Source organism: Eublepharis macularius, chromosome 1, assembly GCF_028583425.1.
Source record: "Eublepharis macularius isolate TG4126 chromosome 1, MPM_Emac_v1.0, whole genome shotgun sequence".
Lineage (NCBI taxonomy): Eukaryota > Metazoa > Chordata > Lepidosauria > Squamata > Eublepharidae > Eublepharis > Eublepharis macularius.
In genome coordinates, this window is record NC_072790.1 from 128,338,882 (window position 1) to 128,366,075 (window position 27,194).

General features: G+C 42.3%; 1 protein-coding gene across 1 annotated transcript in view; it reads left to right on the forward strand.

Moving 5' to 3' along the window:
- The first annotated feature begins 22,796 nt into the window (after positions 1 to 22,796).
- The window catches only part of PCMT1 (protein-L-isoaspartate (D-aspartate) O-methyltransferase), a 37,804-nt gene continuing 33,406 nt past the window's right edge, over positions 22,797 to 27,194 (forward strand). Inside the window, exon 1 of the mRNA XM_054978530.1 lies at positions 22,797 to 23,061. Within this exon, the coding sequence (XP_054834505.1) occupies positions 22,815 to 23,061 (247 nt within the window). The 5' untranslated portion in view covers positions 22,797 to 22,814. The remainder of the gene's footprint in view (positions 23,062 to 27,194) is intronic.

Genomic DNA, 27,194 nt, shown 5'->3' on the forward strand with positions numbered 1-27,194 from the left:
CCGTGTCATTTCTCCCCAAAGCGGCGGACATCACTCGCCCTTCTATTTTATCCTCACAACAACCCTGTGAGGTAGATTAGGCTGAGAGCGCGTGAGAGGCCCAGCGTCACCCAGCAAGCTTCGAACCTGCGTCTTCCAGATCCTAGTCTGGCACTCTAACCACTGCCCTGGCTGTTAGTGACAGCCCCTGGAGGTAGAATATTCTGGGAGTGCACTCGCTGTTCCAGGTGTGGAACGATTTTACTTACGTCATTTATACCCTGTCTTGACCCCAATTGGATGATGTTGTTGTCTTGTCCTCCATTTTATCCTCACGACTACCCTGTGAGGTAGGTTAGGGTCTGTGGTGAGCGTCCTTGTGTGACTGGTCCACGGTCACCCAGCAAGCTTTCATGGCAGAGGAAGGATTTGATCCTGGCTTTCCCAGGGCCTAGCTCAAATCACTCTTAGCGCCACTACACCACATGTGAAATTAGTCCCTGAAAGTACAACAGTCTGCACTGCCCAGAGCCAGTTTGAGATCGATACACATAAACTTTAGTAATTTATATAGCATGCCTTTCTCAGACAGATTAAAATCTGATTACTTTCATTCCAGATTAATTATTGCTCTCCCATTGAGCTATTTGTTCCTGATCCAGAGTATTCGTTCTGCTCCCCTGGATCATGACTGACTAAATCCATTATCTCTTTCCTTGTTTTATCAGCACCTTGGCAGTATTTCAGCGTGTTTCAGTGAAACACAGTGAAGGCTCTTGGAATTCTTTGCGCCCAATATATCAGAAGGGATTTCTCAGCCCCCTATTTCCAGTGGTCATTATAACCTTTTGTTTATGCAGCAAAGAGGCGCGCTGTAGGAGGCAAGTGGCCAGTTTCAAGCTGGGACCGGTGAGCTACACCAGGATCCAAGTATTGTAGCACAGCTATGGGCGGCATAATTCAATTGACAAATACTAAAAAGCAACACAATGCACCTTTTATTAGGAAAACACAAGCACAGGAATTAGCGAGAGAGACCAGTTGAACATGCAAGCCAGTATCCTCCATTTCTGAAGCAGCTAATAAACGATAATCCCGAAGTACGCAAAAGAGAATCAAGGAAACACAGACTTGGTATTTTCCAGCTTTCAAGTTCTAGGCCTACCAACTGACACTCTGCTGGGTTAGAATCCTTTCTTGAGGCAGAAGCATATAGTCAGGAAGCAGAACATTCACCTTTGCCACCTTAGCAGTGCAATAAAAGGAGTGTAGTCTCAGGCATCAGTCTTATGGCTCGTGGGGCAAGTCCAGTGAACACACACGGCATCACGCTGTTCCAGAAAATGGTACTGGTCCATCCCACCTACAAACGTCACCCACTAACTGTCCCTGCATGTGAATATGGTCTCGTCTGGACAAAGCCTTCAATGACTTGTGCTAATGTATATATAGTATTTTCTCTGCAAAGAAAACTTTAGCCGCACTTTTGTGTTTCAGTAAATACATGGTTCAGAATCTGTAACGTTGCATTAACTTTCAAAATGTAGTAAGGCAAAACAATCAACCTTTAATGGCACTTTAATAAAAACAATATGAAATATAACCTAAATATTAACAATACAATCCTTAAAAATACTTTTTTGAAACTTATTTCATTAAGACTTTGAATGGAGACCCATTTAAGGAAATCCCAAGTGAAATTCTGTCTATCAAGGTGTCAGTGTAAATAGGATCCATAGCACAGCTGTGGTCATCTAAAGTAGGCAAATCTGTGTCCCATGAAGGTGGTGTCAAATACATTTCACAATTCTTTCTTTACCAGTCTTGACAACTTGACAGTCTTTATTGTTGCTTGTATTGGCTTACTGAACAATTGTCAATATAGTTACTTTCAATTTGTGAACACTAGTAGAAATAAAGGAACCGCTGTTGTGCAATACTTAAATGGCAATTTCTTTACTTTATGGAAGGTTCAAATGGCTAGAGACTTCAAGATTAATGTAAGTAATAGCCGTATTGTATTCCAAATCATGTCCCTAGAATTTGTTACGGCTTTACTGAAGTATTATGGACCCTAAATTTAAAAATTAGAATCACAATTACAGTATTTTGTCATTTTAGTGGAATAGAAGTCATGCAAAGAGGTTCTTTTTAACATAAATAGAGTCTGCATCAGTTCCATATACAAGACATGATCCTAAAACATCTAAAGTATTAACAGAGAGTGTTGGACTTGAAATTAAATTGGTAGTCTCTATACGGTCTTTAGCAGGATCGTTGCTTAGCCACGGGGTTATTAAAGACTGGTTAATAGCATTGTGCGACAGAAATGTATTGCTTCTCCCACCTGTAATAAATGGAAAACTAGGATAGTCAATTTCAGTCTTCAAAACGTAAAGTGAGAAATAAGCAATGCATATAATTCTGCATGTCACGTCAGTAGTGTTTGACTTCAACATCAACATTCCCCAAAGAATCTATATCCTACTCAGTCAGAAGCTTTTAATTTTCTCATCTCTTGGTACACAAGTACTACTAGAGCACTGCTTAGTTCCATAGCACTGTAGAGAAAGTCTTTGTATTTGGGGTAGACAATGTGATATGCCACAAACTCCAGTACTTCCCCCTTCTCTAACATTTCATTTTATCAGTTCAGTGTGTCTACACCCTTCATCTCAGGTATCCCTACTAAAGCTGCAAGTAACTGATATTTTCATTTCCTGAGCTATCAGAGTGCAGCTGCAATTCATCCTTGGTACTCACATATTCCAACCTGTGTCTGTCATGCTAAGGATTAATGAGCAGGCCTTCCAATATCAAATTCGTCTGTAATTCACCTTTCTGAACAAGCCCTGGTAAATATTAACAATACAATCCTTAAAAATACTTTTTTGAAACTTATTTCATTAAGACTTTGAATGGAGACCCATTTAAGGAAATCCCAAGTGAAATTCTGTCTATCAAGGTGTCAGTGTAAATAGGATCCATAGCGCAGCTGTGGTCATCTAAAGTAGGCAAATCTGTGTCCCATGAAGGTGGTGTCAAATACATTTCACAATTCTTTCTTTACCAGTCTTGACCACTTGACAGTCTTTATTGTTGCTTGTATTGGCTTACTGAACAATTGTCAATATAGTTACTTTCAATTTGTGAACACTACTAGAAATAAAGGAACCGCTGTTGTGCAATACTTAAATGGCAATTTCTTTACTTTATGGAAGGTTCAAATGGCTTCAAAATTAATGTAAGTAATATCCGTATTGCATTTCGCTTAGAAATGAAACTGCCACACTAGATTTATGGAGTTTTAAAAGGAAACAGAAGGCTTATTTACAGGTAGGATGGATAGTTAGATAAGTAAGCAGATACTTTAAAGCTGAAGTAAGTAGGAGGATTTGTTCACAGATTACTTCACTGGTGTAAGGTACAAAACTCTTGGTATGGTTTAGTTTCTTAGGTTGCTGATTTAGATGAGAGAGGTTGGCGTTACCATGCTTTAACTCTAAAATAAAGTTCTTCCTTTGTTGGACACCATAGGTTAGGTGCTCCAATTTATGCACACACAGCACCTCTTCCTTTTTACTGAAGACCTCAGAGTACTCCATTGAGTTAAAACCATCTTCAGATACTGGGCAGGAGTTATACCAAAACTATAACCTTTTTACTTTGGCCAAAGGGGAGACTCCTTTCTACACACTTCCTTCGCCCACTACAAGTTCCCAGATCCCATGTGTCAGTAAAATTTAGTTCTATCTGTCCAACTTAATACAAGGACTAAAAGTGCTTCATAAACTAGGTTTTATTGTAAGGGTACGCTTTTTCCTTTCTTCCTCACACATGAATCTCTCTGGCTGACCCTCTCTGGTCAGATGCCAGACTCCCAACTCTTAACTCTTTAGTTAATTCCAGCTGTCAACCTCTCACTCTGTTAGCACCAACTGCCATTCTGTCTGGCTAGCTACAGAAGGGGGGAGGAACTTGTCAATCAAACTCCTTGCTGCTGTTTCAAGCCTTTACCTGCCTCTTGCTGGATGCAGCATTTGGCAATTGTGACATTTTTATGTCAATTCTGTCACATATACATATGCATTATTTAATAATGGGTGTAATATTCACAACTTCTGCAATCATGAAATACAAATGATGCCAATCACATGTAGCAACTGAGGCACCAAAATTTATAGCATGGTAAGAGAATTATGGATACTGTTATTTTCTTTGAATTGTGGGTTTGTTGGTATAAAAATATTTTAAAATAAAACTAGCCCTTTGTTTTGCTGTCATGCTGCCACCTGAATGTAGGTCAGGATAAAAAGGCAAGCATTGCCTGTATAAGTCCATACTGAATTTCTTTGAGGTCCAGGGTATCACAAGGTTCCCCTCTCTCATATAACTACTACCCAGTTCCAGGACAGCATTGAAGGAAATGCCACTGTTGCCTCTACTAGGGGGGTGCAATTCAGAATATCTGGTATGAAAATATACCTTTAGGTATATTTGGAGATCTTGATTATATTCAGGATTCTCAGATATGCTGGTATTTCTACCCCAATTAATCCTGGAAATATTTGGGAATTATGAGGCTTGCCATTTCAAACTTCACACTAGCTTGTTTTTCTTACTGTCACATGTTTCCAGGGCAAAAAAAAAAGAGGTAGGGGGTAGGGAGGCAACTCTCACAGGCAAATGGCATCATTTATTAGGGGGAGCTCAAGTGTCTGTCCAATCATCATGATTCTCTTAGATCATATGAGAGTGTCATGATTGGACATAGAACTGAGCTCCCCCTAATGAATGATGCCATTCACCTGTGAGAATCACCGTCCCTGTAATATTGGCTGTTTTTTAAAAAACGTTAATAATCCTTTGGGTTTGGATCTTCAATCAGCTCAGTCATGTTACCTTAAACTTATACCTCAGAAGGGCTTCAGTCACAACCAACACTCTCTTTCCTCTCACATACAGCTTCAGTTGCTCTCTAGTTTAACCAGGCTTTTACCTCAGTAACACTTTCCCCTTTTTGTTTGTGTGACCTATATATTGCTGCCTCCCTGGCTCCCTCAAAAAGTTTCTGCTACTTTTGTCTTAGACCCTTTCAGTTTAACTGGTAATATAGGCATGCTTGTTATAGATAGTCATTTCACAGAATGGTCAGCATGCAAGGGGGGTTGTGAGGGGAAAAAAAGATATTTTCAGCCCAATCCTGAGGCCCACCTGGTGCCAGTACACTCGTATCTGCATAACTGTGGCACTGCTAGTCTGCTCTCTAAGGACTTTGGTGGAAGAGCTGCACCAGTGGGCCGAGCCTGGCAAGGCTCAGCCAAAAGAGAATGCTTCGTAGTTGCCCAGGCAACACCGGTAGAATCCACCAATTGCAGGGGAGAGGAAGCTGCAGTTGACAGCCTCGTGAGTGGCAGGGAAAGGCGTAGCCAGTCCAATCAGAGTGGACTCTGTTCACCCATCCAACTCCCCTTTTTTATTTCAGAGGCCTGTATTTTAAAAAAACACAAAATATTAAAAACCTCGCATTAGCAAGCAGAAATAAAATCCAAATTAAATGCAATACAAACAAAAAGCAAAATCAGCACAGGTGTTGGCTTTAGCAGTAGGATGACGACATGAAGGGAAAAGAAGAGATTACTGATGGCTGAGAAGGACACAGGCTCAAGAAAGAAAATGGCAGAATTTCTGGGAATGAGAAAGAAAGCTTTAATTGAAACGTGTACTGAATTGGGAATACTTCATGAAGGAAAATCTGGGGAGATGTAACTGTTTAGGATTTGACTGTAAGAGCTCTGAAATTACAAGAGAAAAACTTCAGGAAGTAAGAATTAGTGCTGAAGTTAAGAAAGAGGTGCAAAAGATAAAAATAGAAACAAAAACAGACTTGAAGAAATAAGACTTAGAGCTGAGGCAGAGAAATTAAATTTTGAGAGGGAACAGCAGAAAAAGAAATAAGAGGGTGAGGCACAGAAATTAAGTCTTGGGAGGGAAAGGCTGAAATGTGAAGATATTTAGTGAAAAAAACAGATTGAATGAGAGACAATGACAGCAGAGGCTCTAAATCCGCCAAGTATGACACCTAAAGATTTTACTTCATATGGGTTGCCACATCCCCTCACCCTCCAGGCAGGGGGCGGGAGACCTGACACTCACCTTTGTTGATGTCTTTGTGTCTTTACAACCCCAGACTGGTAAGTCATATGTAGCCATTGGGGCAAAAGCGGAAATCTTTTTAATAAATGGAAAGCAAATACAGAAGAGAAAGTGAGGGAGCTGATGATACTAGATCAATTCTTAATACAACTTCTCTCCAATATAAAAATTCATGTCAAGGATAAGTTACCTGAATGTCGCGCAAGCAGCTGGGTGAGAAGACAGACTGATGGTTTACAGGGAAGGGTTTAACAAGAGAATAAGAAAACTATATTCCTTTAAGCCATTTTTCAAACCTGAGTACAGGAAGTAGGAAGAAAGGAAGAGGGAATATGTGAAAAAAACATTTTACCAGAGGAATGAACCACTCCAGCAAAAAGGCTGGATACCAGACTGAATATGGTGAGATAGAGCATGCTATGGCCCATGTAGGGTTCCCAGATGCCTGCTGGTGGCGAACAAGCTCCCAGGGATTTGCCCCCTCACCTGCCAATTGATCAGCAGGAGGTAGCAAGCCCCCCAGAGGTTTCCCACCACCGGGAAGCACCAAGGGAACATGCACCGTGAGCAAGTAACATCATCATGCCAGCTGTGGGAGCGTTCTTGTTCTTTGTTTGGGGGCAATTTGGGCCCCAAATGGGCCGAATCAGTCCCGTGCAGAGAGTGGGAGTGCTTGTGCAGCTGGTGCAGTGATGTCATTTCCAGAAGTGATGTCACCGCGTCAGCCTTGAGGCACACACATGCTTTATGTGCATGTGAAGAGCAACTTTGCTCTCAACATGAGGTAAATGCTATGGACCCTACCCTCCTGGCAGGAGGGCTGAGGGACCTGGCAACCCTAGCTATGGGTGTGGCAGAAAGAGGCACCATGTAAATACCTGTCCTACAACACTGTCTAAGGAGATGACTCTGAGCATAGGATGAGGATAGCTAGGACATCCTCTGATTAAAAAGGGAGACAGCCTTAGGGCCCCATCATTTTTACCACAACGATCAAGAGAACCTGTACAGTTCCATGTGGATCCCCAAGACAGAGATACTGAGAAATCATATCTGGGTGCTATCCAAGTCAGTAGCACATACATGGACATAGCACTTAATGAAAAGATACAATTAAATTAACCCTAACCCTAACCCTAGCCATTTTAGATTCTGGATCTTTAGTTACCTGTTCCTGTTTCAAATCAGTATGCCTATGGTACCCCAGGGCACCTTGGCAAAATAAATAGAATCAACAGCCCACTAATGTTTAACTCCAGTAATATTTTGAGCGAATGCCTGCCTAATTCTTCTGGCACAAAATATAAACTTTATCAAAGACAGAGTGACATGCCTATGAGATAGAAGAAAGGCTTAATACACTGTCTGGTTCATATATAGATTGCTTCAAACCAGTTACAATGAGAGATCTTAACACAATCCTGACATCTGTGAAAGCCACTACTTTTGCGCTGGATTCTTGCCCATCTTGGCTGTTAAAATAACAATAATAACAACTGTGCTTATATACCACTATTCTAGACATATTAGTGCCCCACCCAGAGCAGTGAACAAGTTAGTGTTGTTATTATTATCCTCACAATACATCTGGGGAGCTGTAGCTGAGAGGGGTGGCTTACCCAAAGCTACCTACATGAGGTCCTGGCAGTAGTGGGATTTGAACCAGTACAGTGCTGATTTGCAGCCAAACCACTGAACCACTGTGCTACGGCACAGCCACTGAAATATATTGTAAATCAATTGCTAACTCAGTGTGTCTTCCCCTGGCCACTCAATCAGGTGGTTATCCATCTGCTAGTTAAAAAAACATCCCTAGACAATAATGACGTGGCCAGTTGTCGCCCAGTTTCTAACCTGCTCTTTCTGGACAAAGTGATTAGGAGAGCAGTAGCTGACCAACTCCAGGTCTTCTTGGATAATTAGAGTTCTGGACCCTTTCAGTCTGAATTCAGACAAGGTAAGCGGACAGAGATGGCTCTAGTAGCTCCAGTGGATGATCTCCATCTGAATATAGATAAAGGCCATGCCTTGTTATTGCTCCTTCTGGATCTATCTGCAGCCTTTGGCCCAATAGACTATGCCACCCTGTTGAGGTGCTTGGGGACAGAAGTGGGTATCAAAGGTTGTGCCTTGGAAGGGGGGAAATCATTTTGTATGGAATGGACTAAAAGGGTTGCCGTCAAAAGATCAGTTATCTCCAGAATGGGAATTATTGTGTGGGGTTCCACAGGGTACAATCATATCTTCCATGTTATTCAATCACCATGTAAAACTTTTAGGAGCTAATTCACAGCTATGAAGTGGGATGTCATCAATATGCTCATGACACCCAATATATCTCACTATCCAAATCACCACAGGATGCAGTAGAAAGTTCGGGTTGCTGCCTGATAGCTGTAGTCAAATGGCTGAAAAATAACAAATTGAAATTAAACCCAGAGAAGATGGAAGTTATGTTGATTTGGAAGGCAAAGATCTTGAAAGACATTGCACTCCCCACTTTCAGTAGAATTTGTCTGAGCCTTGCAAACTCTTGTTAAGAGCCTAGGGATCCAGCACTAGTGCTAGAAAAGCAAACAAAGGCAGCTGGGGAAAAAACGCGTGCTACAACCTCACCCAAGCCTGGAAGCTGACCTCCTACCTCGACACAGCCCATCTGGCCACCTGGATCCATGCTATGGAAATATCAAGACTTGACTATTGTAATATACTATACATAGGTCTTCTGTCTAAGTTAACTAACTCCTGCAGGTTCCACCCTGCACATGAGTAAAATCAACAGCTGCCCAACACGGACATTCTCTATAGTGGCCCCCACTCTATGGAACGGCCTGCCTGAGGCGGTCAGGAGAGCCCCCACTCTCTTGGCTTTCTGCAAATGATGCAAAACTGATTTATTCAGGAGGGTTTTTTACTCAGATAGGAGGACTGTACTGTAGGGACTAAAGGAATTATTCACTAAAGATATAGGGACTATAGATTTCATCACTATGTACTATCTGTTGCTTCAAGTATGGGCTACTATATACTATATGTTGCTTTAAATATGATCCTACTGGGTAGTTCTATGTTGTTTAATGTCAGTCTTAGAATTACTTATACTCGTTTCAGCATTTCTTCAACTCTGTATTGGATTTTTAGTGATGTTATGTCTTTTTAAATTTGCATTTATATACCCTATGGCATTTTTATTGAAATGCCCTTGATACTGATTGTACTAATCTCACAATATGTAATCCGTCTCCTAGAATCTAAATTAACGGCCTCCTGATCTATTCTCCTCAATGATTTCAAAACCTTATCGCTAACACTTGAAATATCAAAAGAAGGAAAAGATAGATTAGATCCTAAACTTGACAAATTGTCCTCCATTAATTTATCCCAAGATGATTTATTGGGATCAAGCTGGATCCTTTTTAAAAGCTCTGGTAAAGACTCATGGTCCAGAAAAAAGAATTTAAACTTTACTGCAGCTACCCAGACCAAGAGAGAAATTTCATTGCAACATGATCCCAATAATAAACTGGAATTTGAAACACACTTAGGGGCACGCAAAAGAACATGCAAAAAGCCTGCATCAATTCTAGCTTAGCTAGAGCTGCCTAAATTCAAATAGGAGCACCTTAAAGTAAAAAAGGACAAAAAGTTTGCTTCGTAGGTCTCCAACTATTGGAATAAATTCACCCCTAGACTGAAAAAAACAACAACTCATAATAGCAGCCAAATGAACTTTTGTTCCTTCCAAAATATAATTAAGATGGGTAGACCAAGTATTAGAAGCTGTAGATTAAATAAAATGAACACACTTGCTCTATCAAATTGCCCTTTAATTATACAAGTCTGACTAATTTTTCTTTGAATACTCACTTTCTGAAAAATTAAGATTTTTGATTTACTATACTTAATAACCAGCTGGTTGCCCTGACAAAAATTCACCATAGCACTGAGTATATGGTTCAACCCTACTCTTGTAAAAGATAATAATATGGCATCATTTGCATACAATAAAATCAGCAGATGGTGAAAGTTCAATTTAGGAAGATAGAAGTTTCTGTGACTTAACTTGGAAGGAGTTAAGCATCTGACGAAGAGAACTGTGATTCTCGAAAGCATATGCTACAATAAAGTTGGTTAGTCTTAAAGGTGCTACTGGACTCTTTTTAATTTAACTTGGAAGGGAGATCTGTGGACTCTGTCAGACACTTTTCTTTACTGGAATTAGATTAGAAAGGTTCCTGTAGCTGAATATCTGACCTTGACAAAAGATGCAGAATACAAAGATTTAATTAAAAATAGTAATCTTGCTGGCATAGCCATTACTACTGGCACATGTTTGAACCTGTGTCAGCTGAGGCCATTTTAAATCAATTTGTAGTTTTCTAGTCAGAGTCATTGTACATGGCAGGCAACTTTGCACAGTTTTTCTTCACAGTTTTCAAATCTACTATCATGGGCTGGGGTTGTTATTATTTCTGGAAGGGAGGAAAGAGGCAGGTGCTCTCTTTGTATGTCCCTTCCATACCATACAGTACTGATATCATTAGTGGGATGCATAGGACCAGACCAGTTTCCCTTTTGAAAACACTAAAAAGACCCATTCACAGATCTCCTGGAGTCATGTTTCTTTTAGCAGCACTTGGGTGCTCAGTTGCTGTCTTTCTCCTGCTGTCTCCACTGCCTTCCCTCTGCATTCCAGATGGCAGTGCAGTGGCAGCCATGCATCAAACAACAACAACAACAACATTCGATTTATATACCTCTTCAGGATAGCTTAACGCCCACTCAGAGCAGTTTACGAAGTGTGCGACAATCACTCTGTGAGGTAGGTGGGGCTGAGAGAGCTTTGAAAAGCTGTGACTGACTGATAGGGAAATTTTTTTAATAGTACTCTGCTGCAAATTGTAAGTTCCCTTACTATCACTTACCCAAATATATTCAACACACCAAACACAGTGATACAAAGAGATATGAGCTTTATTTGCTAATAAAACTCAGATGCATATCCTTTCTAGAATATATGCATAAAAGACCAGTTACATCAGAGGATCTTCTATACCCTTAGCACTGATTGCTTACAGAATAATTGTTAATTGTTAACAGAATGAAAGATCAAGAGGGTTCATACAAACATCCCTTCAGAATTACATTTCCCAGGATACATGGTACCCAACTCCTGACTGACAGGCCAGTAAGATCTCACTGTAATGTAAACACCTCAATGCTGAAGCCATACTTTTGTTATGGGTTCAAAATGCTTCTGGAAAGTAACACGTTCAAGGTTAAAATCTTAGTTACAGAAAAAAAAAGAAAAATGTTTACAGTTCAAAGAAATTTTCTCACCTCACTGCAAGATTGAGCAGACCTGTAGTTCAATCGCAACAGTTAAGGAGAAAGAATCTGCCTACCGAGGCAAATTTGCCTCTTGTATGGGAGGTCAGCTTCAATAATGCTCACATAGGATTTTAGGAGCGGGGTCCTCAGAAAAATCCCTTAACACAGACCTAAGGTCACCCAGCTGGCTTCAAGCAGAGGAGTGGGGAATCAAACCCAGTTCTCTAGATTAGAGTCCCACTGCTCTTAACTACTACACCAACTGGCTCTCTAGGGGTGCAGACACCTCCTGCTGTCGCCTCCTTTCGCAGTAGAAAAACTGCAACCTGAAAGGTGAGTCTATTCAGCCCGCCGCTTTCTTCTTCCTGCTCTCACCTTGCTTCTTACTCTCATGGCCAGGCAGAGGAGTGGGGCTGCTTCACTCCACCTCTGTTCTGGATGGGACCTCACAGCTCTGTGTTAGAAAACTACAAATCAATTAAAATGCCCTCAGCTGAAACAGGTTCAGACATATGCCAGAAGTAATGTCCAGCTCTGCCCTAAGGTTAATGTAAACATGGAAATTTTGCTTCCTATCTGTATTGGGGTCCAATGGGAGTCATTGGACCCCTATTTTGGGGTCATTACCAGGGATGAACAACTTACTATGGCAAGGAGACCCTCCCGTGTTACAATTTAATGTAGTGGGGAATCAATTCAACATCACTTGACCAAATACAAAAAATCACTGAGCCAATTCATTTAATGATGGCAAAAAGGATTTACTAGAGTCAGGTAAACCTACAATGCAATAGCTACAAATGCAACAATTAATGCCCAAGCTACCACAATTACAGAACAGCAACAAGGACAGTCAGGCTTCCAACTTCTCATTAGTAAGGCAGTTGTAGATGTCAATGTATAGCCTTGAAGCTCTAACACAAGGCTTTGTTAAAATTGCATACAAAAGCAAAGGAAGAGTTAGTAAGACAAACACTAGAAAAACTACAAGGAAGACATACGCAGAATTTATGTTGACCAGCACACATTCCATAAGAAAAAGGGATTCATTTCTGCCATACATCAGTAAGTCTATGTTAAAATGAGGCTGTAAAATCTTTGTATTATGTTTAATCATGGGTGCAAAAGAAAAACCATACAACCTGTTCTGAAGAAAAAGGCAGTTAAGATGCTCTTCCCTGTAAGCCTCAACAAAAGATCTTCACATTTGGCAGTTTGCAAGTAGCATGAACTAGGTGATCAGTGAAGACAGGAAGGATGGCACAAGGTATGCACCAACTACTTTTTGGGGAGTTCCCTTGTACCTAGGCAATCCATATACTATGTAAATTAGGTAACTTAATATGGACACTTGGTATGTGTCTGTTATTAATTGGGTGATCTCACTTAGGCTAAGAATGGGAGTTGGAGTGATTCTGTATGCAGTGGGAAAACAAGGAGAATCCGATTGATGAGCCGTAAGAATTGCCTGGAGACAGACATCTGCGCCCCTGAGGTTTACAATTGGAAGCTTCCTGTTCCGTAGCACCTTCCATGCTGGCATTGTAGTGTGGGGAGGATGTGATATCCTGAGAAAACTCTGAGAGTCTAAGGCTCATACCCTGACAGCTTTGAAGAACAAGAGAAATTAGAGCTATATAGTATGCACTGATCACTGTGTTGTCACATTTCCATTTGATGTTTTTTACAAGAATGGTGGCTACAAATGCAAAAGACTGTTTGTTTCCCTTGTGACCTCTTTGTTTCCCTTGTGATCTCTTTAAATCAAGGTGGAGTTACTGGTTTATTTTAGGAGTTTGGTATGGAGTCTTTGAAGTTTTATAAAAAAATAACAATGCTAGCTATCTGTCTCTAAAAATTAATCTTCATGCCCTTATGCAAAAAAAAAAAAAAGGCTGCTGCTGATGAGGGGGTGTCAGCAATTGAGTGAGCAACTACGTCTTCTATGAAGTCTTTCTTCTTCCTTCTGTGCAAGCAAGGCTGGAGGGTTGAGTAATTCTTCCACTCTCTGCAGATGTCATAAGTCTGAGGGTGGTGTGTGTATGGGGGGGTCATTCCAAGTAAGCCGTATCTTCCTTATATCTTTCTGCTTGCTTTGCAGACTGGGCTGTCCATAGTTTCATAGTTGGCTTATGTGAAATATCTAAGCATTCTTATAAGATGGATACTGCATCATCACACCACCATAAAGAAAACACTGGACCACAGTAGGAGTGGGGCAATATACAGGTCAGGGAAGCAAATATTTTTCCTTAGAGAGCTTGTCACTTATCAGCAGATAAACTGCCTTTCCTAGTTGAGCCCCCCCCCCCCAAAGCACAAGTGTCAATAAGGAAAACTTTCATTGTCTCTACATAAATTAAATTTATTTAAGTTATTTAAAAAGTATACATCTTGAATTCCCATCTTACTCTGTTCAGTAGCACCTTAAAGACCAACAACATTTTCTATGGTACAGGCTTTTGTGCATCAAAGCTTAAACCCTGGAACATACTACAGACTAATACGCTTCTTACCTGACACCATCTTCTACAGAGCTGAACATAGCTAAATCCATTTAAATTCATGCAGCTATGCATACTGAAATTAGTGGTCTGAAGACAGGTTTCACTCTGTCTAGAAATGGACTGTTAGTCAAATAAACGTCAGTTTGGAAGTAAGTCTATAGTAGTCAATGAACATTATTTCCAAGTAGGTATGCAAAGGACTGTACCCCTAAGGAATACTAATTGTTCTTCACATAATGTGAAGATTGCTAACCTTGAAGGTGAGCTATCAATTAAGTGCTTTTTCCTATGCTTTCACATTCACAGATGCTGTGAAGGTCAACAGAACATACAGCTTGACATTGTTTTCCTTTAAACTCAATGCTCCTTTCTGCTGTACGTTTTGTTCTCTATCTTATGTAATGTTTTGATTCTAGGAATCTTGTCATATAAAAAACAGGACAGGTAACATTTTCCCAGTAAAGAATGTTGTGCTACATCAAGTGCAAAATCACAAATGTTCATTGTTAACATAATGAATGAATCCATTGGCTTCTGTATGTAACCAAGTGACAAATTTCAGTTCCCAAGGCATAGGTTGATATAACAGATGTTATGTTAATGTTTTGTTTTGCCTCAAAATAATTAATTGGGGATCCCTTAGGATGTAAGAAGAAACAAAATGTTCACCCACTGTTTATAGTTCCAGGTGAGTACCTGTGTTGGTCTGTAGTAGAAGAGCAAGATTTGAGTCCAGTAGCACCTTAAAGATCAACAAGATTTACAGGGTATAAGCTTTTGAGAGTGAAGCTTGACTCTCAAAAACTTCTATCCTGGAAATTTTGTTGGTCTTTAAGGTTCTGCTGGGTTTAAATCTTACCCACAATTTATGTAACTTTTTTTTTTTTTTGAAAAATTTTTATTGGGTTAGACTCCATTATTTCCACATTTACATTCAATTTTCCCCAATTTTTTCATCTCTAACCCCCTCCCTTCCCCCCCCCTTTTTGTTGACTTCCAACAGCTTTCCAACCCTTTGTCCCCTTTCCCTTACTTTTATTAGCTTCCTCTATCTAAAACAAATATATATTCTCCATTATTCTAAGCAGTACATCCTTAACTATTTTTAACATTATATGCCCAAACTGTAAGCCTTTGTTTCCATCTTAGATAAACAATTTATCCCAATTTTTCAATTTCAGGTATTTCTATGTATCATAAACCATATAGATCATACATTCGTTTATATCAAACAATTTGACTTATTCTCTATATATATTACTCATTCTATCTTTTTATAATAGTTCTATATATCTCTCCTCACGTAGTCAATCAATTTGACCCATCTATATCTTCAGACATTCAGTTTGGCACAAAACTTGTCAGAAAAAAAAGAAAATATTGTTAGTTAATCGCTCCTTATATTTAGTCCTTATAATTAATTATTTTCTCTATGTTCTGTTTGTTAACCTATATATATCTGTATATATGTCAATCTATTAATCTGACTGCTTATTAATTCACATTTATCTCTTCTCCCCCCGGTAAAGTCTCCCCCCTCTACTTCAATACTTCAGTAGTTCTCAAACTGCCACAGTTTTCCTCCCACCTCCCATTTCTTCTCCAGGTATTGTTTCAGCTTCTCCCAGTCTGTGTTGAACTGCCCTGAGTCCAGATCTCTCAATTTTCTTGTCATCTTGTCCATTTCAGCCATATACAGCAATTTGTAAGTCCAATCTTCAATAGTTGGCACTTCTTGTACTTTCCATTTTTGCGCATACAAAAGTCTAGCTGCTGCTGTCATATAAAATATCAACGTCCTGTGTTGGGCTGGAATTCCCTCCATTCCCAAGTTCAGTAGCAGGAGTTCTGGGTTCTTATTAATTTGAAATTGTAAAATTTCACTCATTTCTCTTATTATTTCCCCCCAGTACTGCCTGGCTACCTCACACGACCACCACATATGATAGAGGGAGCCCTCATGCTTCTTACATTTCCAGCATTTATTAGAAGTATTCAAATTCCCTAGCGCAATCTTCTTTGGTGTCATGTACCAACGATAGATCATTTTATAAATGTTCTCTTTGATATTAATACATGTCGTTGTCTTCATTGTAGTTTTCCACAAGTATTCCCATGCCTCCATTGTTATTTCTTTATTAAAGTTTATAGCCCATTTCACCATTTGTGTTTTAACTATCTCATCCTCGGTATACCACTTCAACAGTACTTGGTATACCTTGGATATTCTTTTCTTATCTTCTTTAAGAAGGGTCTGCTCTAGTTCCGAATTCTCTATTCGTATACCTCCCTTTACAGAGTCCGAATTATATAAGTCTCTGATCTGTCTATACTGGAACCAATCGTAGTTAGGTGATAGTTCCTCTTGTGTCTTTATTCTAAGTTTGGATGCTTCAGTTTTAGTTATTTCTTTATACGTTAAACATTGTTGTTCATTATCAACAGCTCTCGGGTCTATCACCTCATATGGAACCACCCACAAAGGGGTTCCTTCTTGTAGATAAATTCTGTACTTCTTCCAGATTATGTATAGACTTCTCCGAACAAAGTGATGCAGGAACATCGAGTTGACCTTTACTTTGTCATGCCATAAATATGCGTGCCATCCAAATATTTTTTTATATCCCTCTAGGGCTAATAGTTTCTTGTTCTTTAATGTCATCCATTCTTTCAACCAAACTAGGCAGATTGCATCATGATAAAGTCTCAGATTGGGCAGTTGCATTCCGCCTCTTTCCTTTGCATCTTGTAAAACTTTCACTTTCACTCGAGGCTTCTTGCCTGCCCAAACAAAATCTGATATTTTCCTCTGCCATTTTTCAAATTGTTTGGAGTCTCTGATGATTGGTATTGTCTGTAGCAAAAACATTACTCTTGGTAACACATTCATCTTAACTGCTGCAATCCTGCCCAACCATGACAAATTCAATCTATTCCATTTAATCAAGTCTCTCTCTATCTGAGTCCATAGTTTTTCATAATTGTTTTTGAATAGATCTATGTTCTTTGCAGTTAATTCGACTCCCAAATATTTCACTTTACTTGTTACTTCACAATCCGTTGTTTCCATTAACAATTGTTGTTTCTGCTTAGTCATATTTTTGCATAATATCTTTGACTTCTTTTTGTTAATGAAGAAACCTGCCAAGTCTCCAAACTCCTTGATCTTATCTATCACTCTTGGCATGTTCTCCAATGGGTCCTCTACAATTAACATTATGTCATCCGCAAATGCTCTGACCTTGTATGAATAGTCCTTTATTTTTATTCCACGAATTTCATCATCTTGACGTATTTGTATCATCAGAATCTCCAATACTAAAATGAACAACAATGGAGATAACGGGCAACCTTGTCTTGTTCCTTTACTTATCGTCAATTTCTTGGTCAATTCATCATTCACCACAATTGCTGCAGTCTGGTCTCTATAAATTTCCTTAATTGCTCTGATGAATCTTTCTCCCAATTGTAGCTTTTCCATAGTGGCAAACATAAAGTCCCAGTTTAAATTGTCAAACGCTTTTTCAGCGTCAACAAAGAAGAAACCAACCTCTTTGTCACAACGCTTGTCATAATATTCAATAGCATTGATCACTGTCCTTAAGTTGTCTCTTATTTGTCTGTCTGGCAAAAAGCCTGCTTGTTCCTCCTCTATGACTTCCGAGAGCCACCCCTTCAATCTCTCCGCCAATATCTTCGCAAAAATTTTATAGTCATTGTTGAGTAGCGATATAGGTCTATAATTTTTCACATTAGTCAGGTCTTGGCCCTCTTTTGGGATCAATGATATATTCGCTTCACTCCAAGTTTCTGGAATCCTTTGATCCCTTAAAACCCCATTCATCACCTCTTTTAGGAATGGTGCCAGTTCATTAGCCATTGTCTTATAGAATTTAGCCGTAAGTCCATCTGGCCCTGGCGCCTTTCCTAGATTTGCAGATTGTATTGCCTTACTTATTTCCTCGTCAGTTACTTCACTATTCAACTTATTTCTCCAAGCTTCCGAGATTTCTGGAAGTTTGGTTTTCTCCAAATATGACGCTATTGATTCTTTGTTTACTTCTTTTTTATTATACAGCTTAGCGTAAAATTTATAAAAGGCTCTACTAATGGTAGCCTGCTCCAAATACGTTTTGTTATCTTCGCAAATTTTATTTATTATCTTCTTTTCCCTTTTCTTCTTCAATTGCCATGCCAGGTACTTCCCAGGTTTATTAGCACCCTCAAACGCTTTTTGATTCAGTCTTTTGAGATTCCACTCCAATTCTTTATTGCTCATTGCTGTTAGCTGTTCTTGAAGTATTTTAATTTCCTGGTATACCTTCTTTTTCCCTGGTCTCTTTTTTAGCTGTATTTCTTTGGCTTTTATTTTCTCCTCAATCTCTTGTCTTTTCTCCTCTTTCTTCTTTCTTGCTCTACCATTTAAGTCCATTAGTATGCCCCTTACAACCGCCTTGTAAGCATCCCAAACTTTATTGGTTGGTACTTCTTTATTCACGTTGTATTGTATAAAAAACTTTGTCTCTCTTCTCAGTATTTCCATATTCTCTCTTTCCTGTAACAAGTCCTCATTTATTCTCCATGCTTTCCTTTTTCTCTTTTTTCCAAATTTCCACATAATTGGGTTGTGATCTGAGCCTACCATAGGCATTATTTCTACCTCCTTAGTCCATAATGCTAAGTCTTTTGAGGCCCAGATCATATCAATTCTTGATAATGTAGAATGCCTTGCAGAATAAAAAGTAAACTGTCTGCTTTTAGGATATTCTCTCCTCCATACATCTTCAAGAGTCTCTTGTTGAATCAACTCAAAAAAAAGCTTTGGTAATAGTCCTCTTTTCTTTTGTGCCGTTGTAGTCTTTTTGTCTAGTTCCAAGTCTGTCACTCCATTGAAGTCTCCAGCAAGAATTATCTGATCGTATGCAAGATCGTCTAAATGCTTCCTTAAATCCTCAAAGAAGCTTTCTTTTGCACCGTTAGGTGCATAAAGTCCGACTACCAACACTCTCTTTAAATTCCAAATACATTCCACTGCTACAAATCTAGCTTCCACATCTCTCATAACAAATTTTGGCTGTAGCTCCTCTTTTATGTACAACACCACTCCTCTTTTTTTCTTGTTGGAGGCCGCTACATATTCTTTGCCCAATTTTCCAGATTTTAAATATTTTACATCCTGCTTTCTGATATGGGTCTCTTGCAAACAAACAATGTCACATTTTTGTTTTAGTAGCCAGTGAAAAGTATTTTTCCTCTTATTCGGTGAGTTTAGTCCATTTACATTCCAAGATAATACTTTACACTCCATACTCATGATCTTGTTGGTAAGTCTTTTTCATTGACCTTAATAAATCGCTCCATCTCTCGCTCAGATCTGATGCGTTTTTTGGCCCCTCCAAACTCAAAGGACACTCCTTCCGGTAACTCCCATCTGTACCTGATTTTCATGTCCTTCAAAATCTGAATTAGCACTTTATATTTTTTCCGGTCCAGTAACACTGATCTGGGCAGTTCCTTCATTATAATGATCGTCTTGCCATCAATCTCCAATGGATCTTGAAACTGTTTTGTCACAATCCTCTCTTTCATATTTCGTGTTGTAAACTGCACAATCACATCTCTTGGTAGTTTCCTCTGGGTTGCTATTCTCGAATTCACACGGTATGCCACATCTAGGATAGCCACAACTTCCTCCTCCTCCTTCCCCAGGTACTCAGCCAACACCTCAGTCATCTGTTCTTGCGCTGACTTTCCTTCCACTTCTGGCAAGCCACGAAAACGTAGCTGCTTCTCCATATGTTTAGTTTCTGCAACTGACATTCTCCCCTTCACCAATCTCATCTCTGTTTGTTGCGTGTCTGCTAAATTCTCCATCGCGTCTTCTACTGTTTTAACTCTCTGCTGCGTTCCTTGTAATTCACTTCGTATTGTTTCCATACCTTTTTTCACTTCTGACAGCTCCGATTTTACTGTCTGTGTAACCTCTTTAACCTCTTTAATCAGCTCCAATTTCGTGTCCTTAAGTTCTTTAATCATATCTAAAAGTTTTTTGTCCAGGTTTTTATCCAGGTTTTCTATTGCCGATTGCCACTCTTTTTTTGACATCGTGGGGCTTGCTTTAGCTCGCTCCCACGAATCCGCTCTCTTCCTTAACTCCGTGGCGTAAAATTTAACGTTTTTCTATTTTAAATGTCCCGGTCTTCTTATAGAAATTAAATTTTAAAGAGTCCAAAATGTCGGGCGTCTTTTCTCTATGGTTTCTCTATGATTTTGTAATCCAAGATGGCCTACTTCCTTTTCCGCTGAAGCCGCGACCCTTCCCCTTTCAAAAATGGCGATTCCCTACTTCCTGCCCTCCAGCAAGGGCCGCTTCTCTCCAGCCACTCTATTGTTATTACGCACTTCCTGTCTCCCGTCTTCCCACAGCAGATCTCGCGATGGTGTCTTTTTCTCACAGCTCCAAAGCCACAGGTATTCAAAACAATAGTCCCATTTCTTTAATAACTTCTTTAAACTTAGTCTCTTTTTAAATTCGATTCCTGCCGAGTCTTCCCCTCCTTTTCACTAGTCTGTTGCAGTTTAAAAATCTACTTTTTTTCCTCTCTGTTTTTATCAATCTGTCCCGTCTCAGAAGATAATGATCTTTACCTTCTCTTCACTTTTCTCGGGTTGTAATCGCTGTTTCGATTTTAAGTTCTCCTCTCAGCTTCTTCCCCCAATCGATGCTTGGGTATGTAGGTCTTATGCCAGCCGAATTGGCCCCAAAACTGCCGCAGAGATTATAGCCGACCCGTCGCAAGGTGGGACCTCAAGGATCGGGGGGAGACTCGTTGTGTAGAGCCCCCCCTCGTCCGAGATCTAGCTCACCCTAGGGTCTTGAGCGTTCTTTGCCTGCTCCCCGCCTGAGAGCAGTCGGCCGCGGGCTATTTTCACCCCGCCGGCCGGTTAAAACGGCAGTCCGGTCAGCTCCGCAAGTGGAGCTGCGTTAGACCTCCATGGATCCCAAACAGGAAGTCCCAATTTATGTAACTTTTATTGGAATTATAAATAAAATCTTAATAAATAAAGAGAAGAAGGATCTCATTCATGCCTTCATACTGATGAACATGATGAATGGCCACCCCAAACATGGTTAGCTGCTGACACAGAAGAGAGTAACAAGGTGCACACACCATTACACCAGGTTGATGTCAAGCTGCTGGGTGATCTTTCCCTTCAGCTTGGGTCAGCCTTGGTCTCCTTATTATACACTTCTGTGGCCCTTCTGTCTTCCAGAGCGTGGCATCCTGACAGAATCTGACTGCCGCTGAGCTCATTGCTGGCTTGTAATACTCATATCTGCCCATCCTTACTGACTTCATATGGGTTGCTGATTCCACCCCACACCCTCAGTCTACTGTTCTTGTGGTTTGAGAACTCCATCTCATGTTCTTTCCTTTTGAAACTGCTTTCCTCAGACTTTTCTAGAGACACCTATTGATATCTCCACTATTTCCCATTCAGCTTTTCTGGGTCCCTTTTAGTTTTTTCACAATCACCAGCCTTTTATAACCTTCTGCTCAGATGTAGTTACACGTTAAAAGTTCAGGCCATAATTCATTTATGATACTTTAAGTTATGCTGATTGTACATTAATCACAATATTAGAACCTATTTTGACAGAGGGACCAATGTAAAAAGTTCAGACTGATTTACTGGTTTCGTTAAAAAGCAAAACTCAGGGACCTTTCAACATGATGTTTAAAACACTTTTTGTTTAGCACCATGCTTATGCTCGTGACAATTCAGCACCAATAATGCAGTAGTCTGTCTCCAGCCAATGGAAGCAAGGGTACTTTCTTTATTCTTTAGTCTTTCAAAAATTAGGAAATCAGGCATGCTAGCTCTGAAAAAAGTTAAACAAAAAGAGAGACATTGCTGTAGCTGGGACACATGGAAGGATTTTCTTTTCTAGTTTTATCCATCTTTAAAAACAAAACAGACTATATGAACTAGGGTCGCCAAATCCAAGTTGGGAAATTCCTGGACATCTGGGGATGGAACCTGGGGAGGCTACATTTGAGGAGGAACCTCAGCAGGGTATAATACCATAGAATCTACCCCTCCGGTGCCATTTTCTCCAGGGGAACTGATCCCTTTAATCTGGAGGTCAGTTGGAATTCTGGAAGATTTCTGGGGCCCACCTGGAGGCTGGCATGCCTAGCTAGTCTCTCCTTTGCAGAGGTTCATAGAACATAAGGGGGGAGGCTTTAAAAAGTGACAAAATAGCACATAAGTGGAGAAAATGTTTTGTCTGTCAGAGAGCAATAGAAGCGTGCTTGTTACATTGCACAAGACCCCTGGAATGGCACTCTAGCTGCGGGCAAAAGAAGGAACCGCCAGCGAGGGGAGGAAGCGTTAACGTTTCCCACCTAACGAAGAAAGCAGCCTTGGACGTCCCCGCACATCCGAGTCCACTTGGATGCTTTAGAACCCCGCGGCAAAATACCGGTGTTGCCAGTAAGCTAGGAAACTTCCCAGCCTCTAAAAGCACTGTCCGGGGCGGGGCCTCTCGAGCATGGCCCCTGCGGCCCTCTAAAAAGCTGCCTCTGAAGGCCTCGCTCTGATCTTAAGCGCTCGCCCGCGCCTCTTGCCCGCGCCCGGCACCCCCGTTCTCCACAGGGAGGCAGAGGAAGCGGTCACGTGGCTCTGCTTAAAGCCGTCGCAGTAGGCTGGCAGCCCCCCCCCCCCGGCAGCCCCCATCACCAAGGAGCCCCCCCCCGCCTCCCAGCCCCTTTATTCCGTGGAGCGCGCCTGCGCGCAGCGGCCTGGGTTGCCCGGCGGCGGCGGCGGCCGTTCAGAATGTCTAGCGCGCAGGGGGGCGGCCGAGCAGTCCCTCCCTCCGGCGGGCGCGCGTCGGCCGCTGCCGCTGCGGGAGGGGAGGAGGCGGCGCCTGTGTCGGCGCTGGAGGTTGTGTCCTTCCTGGGGAAACTCCTGTGCGCAGTCGCGGCGCTGAAGGCGGCTCTCTACCTGCTCCGCAGAGTCTGTCTAGCGATGGCCTGGAAGTCAGGAGGCGCCAGCCACTCCGAGCTCATCCACAACCTCCGCAGTGAGTGTGCCTGTGCCTGTGCCTGTGCCAGGGAGGGAGGGAAGAGGCCAGAGGAGGGGCCGGGGCGCACGCAGCCCCTTGTGCGCGCCCCCTGCCCCGCGCCCCGTCCTGGCCGCCGGGTGGGAGGGGCCGTTACTCGCCAGCCCCCGCGTGGCGCTCCGCGCTGAGGCCAACTCTCCCTCGGCGCCGGGACGGGCCTGTGCGCCAGCCGGGAGCGTACCCGCGAGGGGCGCCCGCCCGCCCGGCCGCCGCAGGGCGGGTCCCTCTGCTGTCTCCGCGGCTGGAGCTTCGCCGCGACGGCCTGTCTCTGGAGCAGCAGGTCCCCGGGGGCGGGCGGGCAGCTCGCCCGCGCGACGCAGGGAGCCCTGGGAGAGCGCAGCAGCTGCCCGTCCCCGAGCGGGCTTTGGGGGTCCTCGCGTCGCGTCGACGGCGCTGAGAGGCGGGGCGGGGGGGGACGAGGTGTTCCCGATGGCCGCCGGGGCCTGTGAGAGAGGGACGGGAGGCCCTTGCCCTCTTGCCTCCTGCCCCGCGTCCCACGCGCTCGCGTCTGCAGACGTTGCGGCGAGGGGTCGTGGGCTGCCGTGGGGGTGAGCGGCAGTGGGACAGGTGCGCTGCCCGGCCTCAGAGGCTCCGCTGATGGAGCGCCCAGCCGCGAAGGGAAGATGGCTTGCGCCGGGAAGAGTGCTTTGCTTCCCCCGGCTCTTCGGCCCGCGGCTGTAGCGTCCCGTTGGCCTTGATAAAAAGGCGGTGGAAATACGCACGGCTTATTTTGAGAGGCGGGGCAGGCTCTGTTGCGACCAAGCGCCTTTAGGTTTGACGTTGGGTTCTAAGCGCCTGTCTCAACAGCGCTTGTGGCTCAGCTCCAGGCCCGTCGGTATCCTGCGGCTCGCTGGAATGAGTGCCGTTAAGTGCCCCGAGTCGTTGAGGATCGCAGCTTTCAAGTGGTGGGGGGGGGGGCAGTTGGACTAGGTAGTGGCCAAGGCTTGCTCGGCTGTTTCCCGTAAAGGTGAGCGCCGGGGGTGGGGTGGGGGTGGTATAGTAACTGTGGTAAGTTGTGAGCGTTGCACACGCTTCCGTAGGGGTGATGTAGCGTCGAGACTGCGCGCGTTCAGTACAGTGCTTGTTCGGAAGACGGCCGTGTTTGTGCGCGTTTGGGGAGCTGTTTTGAACATTTGCTTGCCTAAAACAGTGGGCTTGTGTGAGCAGTATCCCCATGTATCCTTTGGAAGGGAAATGAGTGGGCTCGTCTTCTAAAGCGCTCTTAAAAGCAGGAGGGTCTGTCATTAAAATGATGGACCTGTAGGAACAGTGGGCCTGTGTCTTTTTATTCCTTGACTCCATCCTGGATTCTGCATGGAGGGAAGACTAAATTAGGGTTTCTAGCTTTTTAAGAGGGTAAGTTGGCATAGGAGGCATGACGTTTGAGCAGAAGGATGTTAATTAAACCTCCAGCTTATTTCAGGTTCTGTAGTGTGACATGTCTTGAATTTTGGTACACCGCAGACTTTGGCTGGTGCAGAATGCTGCAGCTCGCTTATTCTCAGGAACTAGATGGAGCATGCATATCATGCCCATTCTGCAGCCACTCCCATTTGCTTCCTGTCAGTTACTGGGCTCAATAAAAGGTCATGAATATCATATTCATAGCCCTTTATGGCCTTGACCCTCATATCTGTACGACCACCTCTCCCCCTGTGTTCTACCATGGCAGCTTTGCTTATCTGGACAGGGCCTTCTGCAGATACTGCTGTGCAGTTGGGTAAAATCAACAGCTGCCTGCCCACGTGCTTTCTCTATGGTGGCCAGCACCTTATGGAATGAGCTGCCCAAGAAGGTCAGGAAGGCAACCTGGCTTTCTGCAAACTGTGCAAAACTGAATTATTCAGGAGGGCATTCTACCCAGATTATAGAGCTGTGTCATAAGAAATAGCTCAGAGAGATGCTTTGGTAAGGGACAGGGACTATATGGTACACTGTATTGTCGAAGGCTTTCACGGCCGGAGAACGATGGTTGTTGTGGGTTTTCCGGGCTGTATTGCCGTGGTCTTGGCATTGTAGTTCCTGACGTTTCGCCAGCAGCTGTGGCTGGCATCTTCAGAGGTGTAGCACCAGAACTGGAACAGATCATGGTTTCCAGTTCTGAAAAACACCAGGCTAACAAAACACTCTATCCCCGACAATAGCCCTGCAGAGAAGATTAGCACATCAAGCACCAATCCATATGCAAAAGAACCTCCTCAGGATACAGTGAAGCCTCCCGCCATTAGCATTCCACACCCTGGGAAACTCTTACAGGATGACTCAGCTCAACCCCACCCCTCCTGAGTAGATACAAATGACCTACATCTTTTCCACACTGTGACACTGAGAGATCTCTGTCTTTTGGTGCTACACCTCTGAAGATGCCAGCCACAGCTGCTGGCGAAACGTCAGGAACTACAATGCCAAGACCACGGCAATACAGCCCGGAAAACCCACAACAACCATATATGGTACACTATTGAGTACGGTCTGCTGATGCAGATAAGCAGTACTAGGAGTTTTCACTTTGCTTAACATGTCATAAATTAGTTACTTGTTTCAGAAATTTCATCTCTATCTCGACTTCTAAGTTTGTTTTCAAATGTCCTGCTACCATACCCTATTCTTTCTGTTCACTGACAATCCTAACTGTTGGTCATTATGGTACTTGCTCAGTTAACATCCTAGCTGTTGATTATATTGTATTTCACTTGCACTATGTAGTCCACCTTGGATCTCAGCAAGAAAGGCAGACTTTAAGTGAATAGATAGTAATAATAATTAGTACCTGAAAAACATTGGAAAGCATTACATAAACCCTGGTGCTGCTTTGTTGATTTTGAGGGACAGGTGCAACATGCGGAGTGTAAGTTTCATAGCCATCCATGAGATGAAATAGAAGGTCTTGTAGGTGTTCTTGATTTATTGATGATGTAAATCTGTGGCTACGGTTGTTATACAAGTTGCCCTGTAGATAAGCAAAGGACTGTCACTAGGAACCATGTCAATGTATTGGCATTGTTTTAATACTCAGTCAGTGGGATTTCAGACCCTCCCAAACTTCACATCTTAGAAAATTTGGTTACAGATGTGTGTGTATTTGTTATGTGCCGTCTAGCCGCCTCTGACTTAAGGCGACCCTATGAATGAAAGACAAAGCATCATTGCATTGTTCATTTATGTAGAAAGTTTTTATGCTGTCTCCAACATAATGGCCAATGTTTCTTGACTAAAACTTACTATAAAACATGCTCTTGCTATTATAAAAGTTTTCTTGCTTCTCTGGATACTGGCCAGAGTTTGATATTACACTTTCAAAAAGTAAATTTATTTCTGAATACTTCTTGAGCAGTTTCAGGTGGGTAGCCATGCTAGTCTCCTGCAGATGAGCAAGGTTCAAGTCCAGTAGCACCTTAAAGACCAGCAAAAAGTAAGCTTCGGAAAGGTTATACACTTAAAACTCTTTGTTGATTTTTAAATTGCTGCTGGATTGAAATCATGCTCATCTAGAGCATGAACTGAGCAACATGAGTTTCCAAAACAAGATTGTTTTGAAATATAAGTATTTAGGCTCTGTTGTATTAGATCTTCTAACTACATCCGTGTGGATGCATGTTTAAAATGCACAATTACGGAAACTTAGAGAACATTTTAATGGGGGCTTGTGGTCCGTTTCTTGGATGGTGTGCTGCTCAGAGGCTCTAATTTTTCCCTTTTTTGCCTTGGCAAATTTCCTAGCATTAATCAAACGTTCCATTTTTGCATGTTAGCTAAAGATTTGTTGAATCCTGTTAATTTGACATGTCCGCAGTCATCTGTTCACAGCTATGCTGTTAGCAGTACAGCAGTTTTTTAAAAAATAACAGCTTGTGATCATAGAATCATTGGATTGGAAAGGACCTCCAGGGTCATCTAGTCTAACTCCTTGCACAGTGCAGGAAATTTACAACTACCCCCCCCCCCACCGACACACCCCCCCCAGTGACCCTGCTCCATGCCCAGAAGATGGCAAAACACCATCAGGATCCCTAGCCAAACTGGCCTGGGGGAAATTGCTTCGTGACCCCAAAGTGGCGATCAGCATTACCCTGGGCATGTAAGAAGGGGCCATG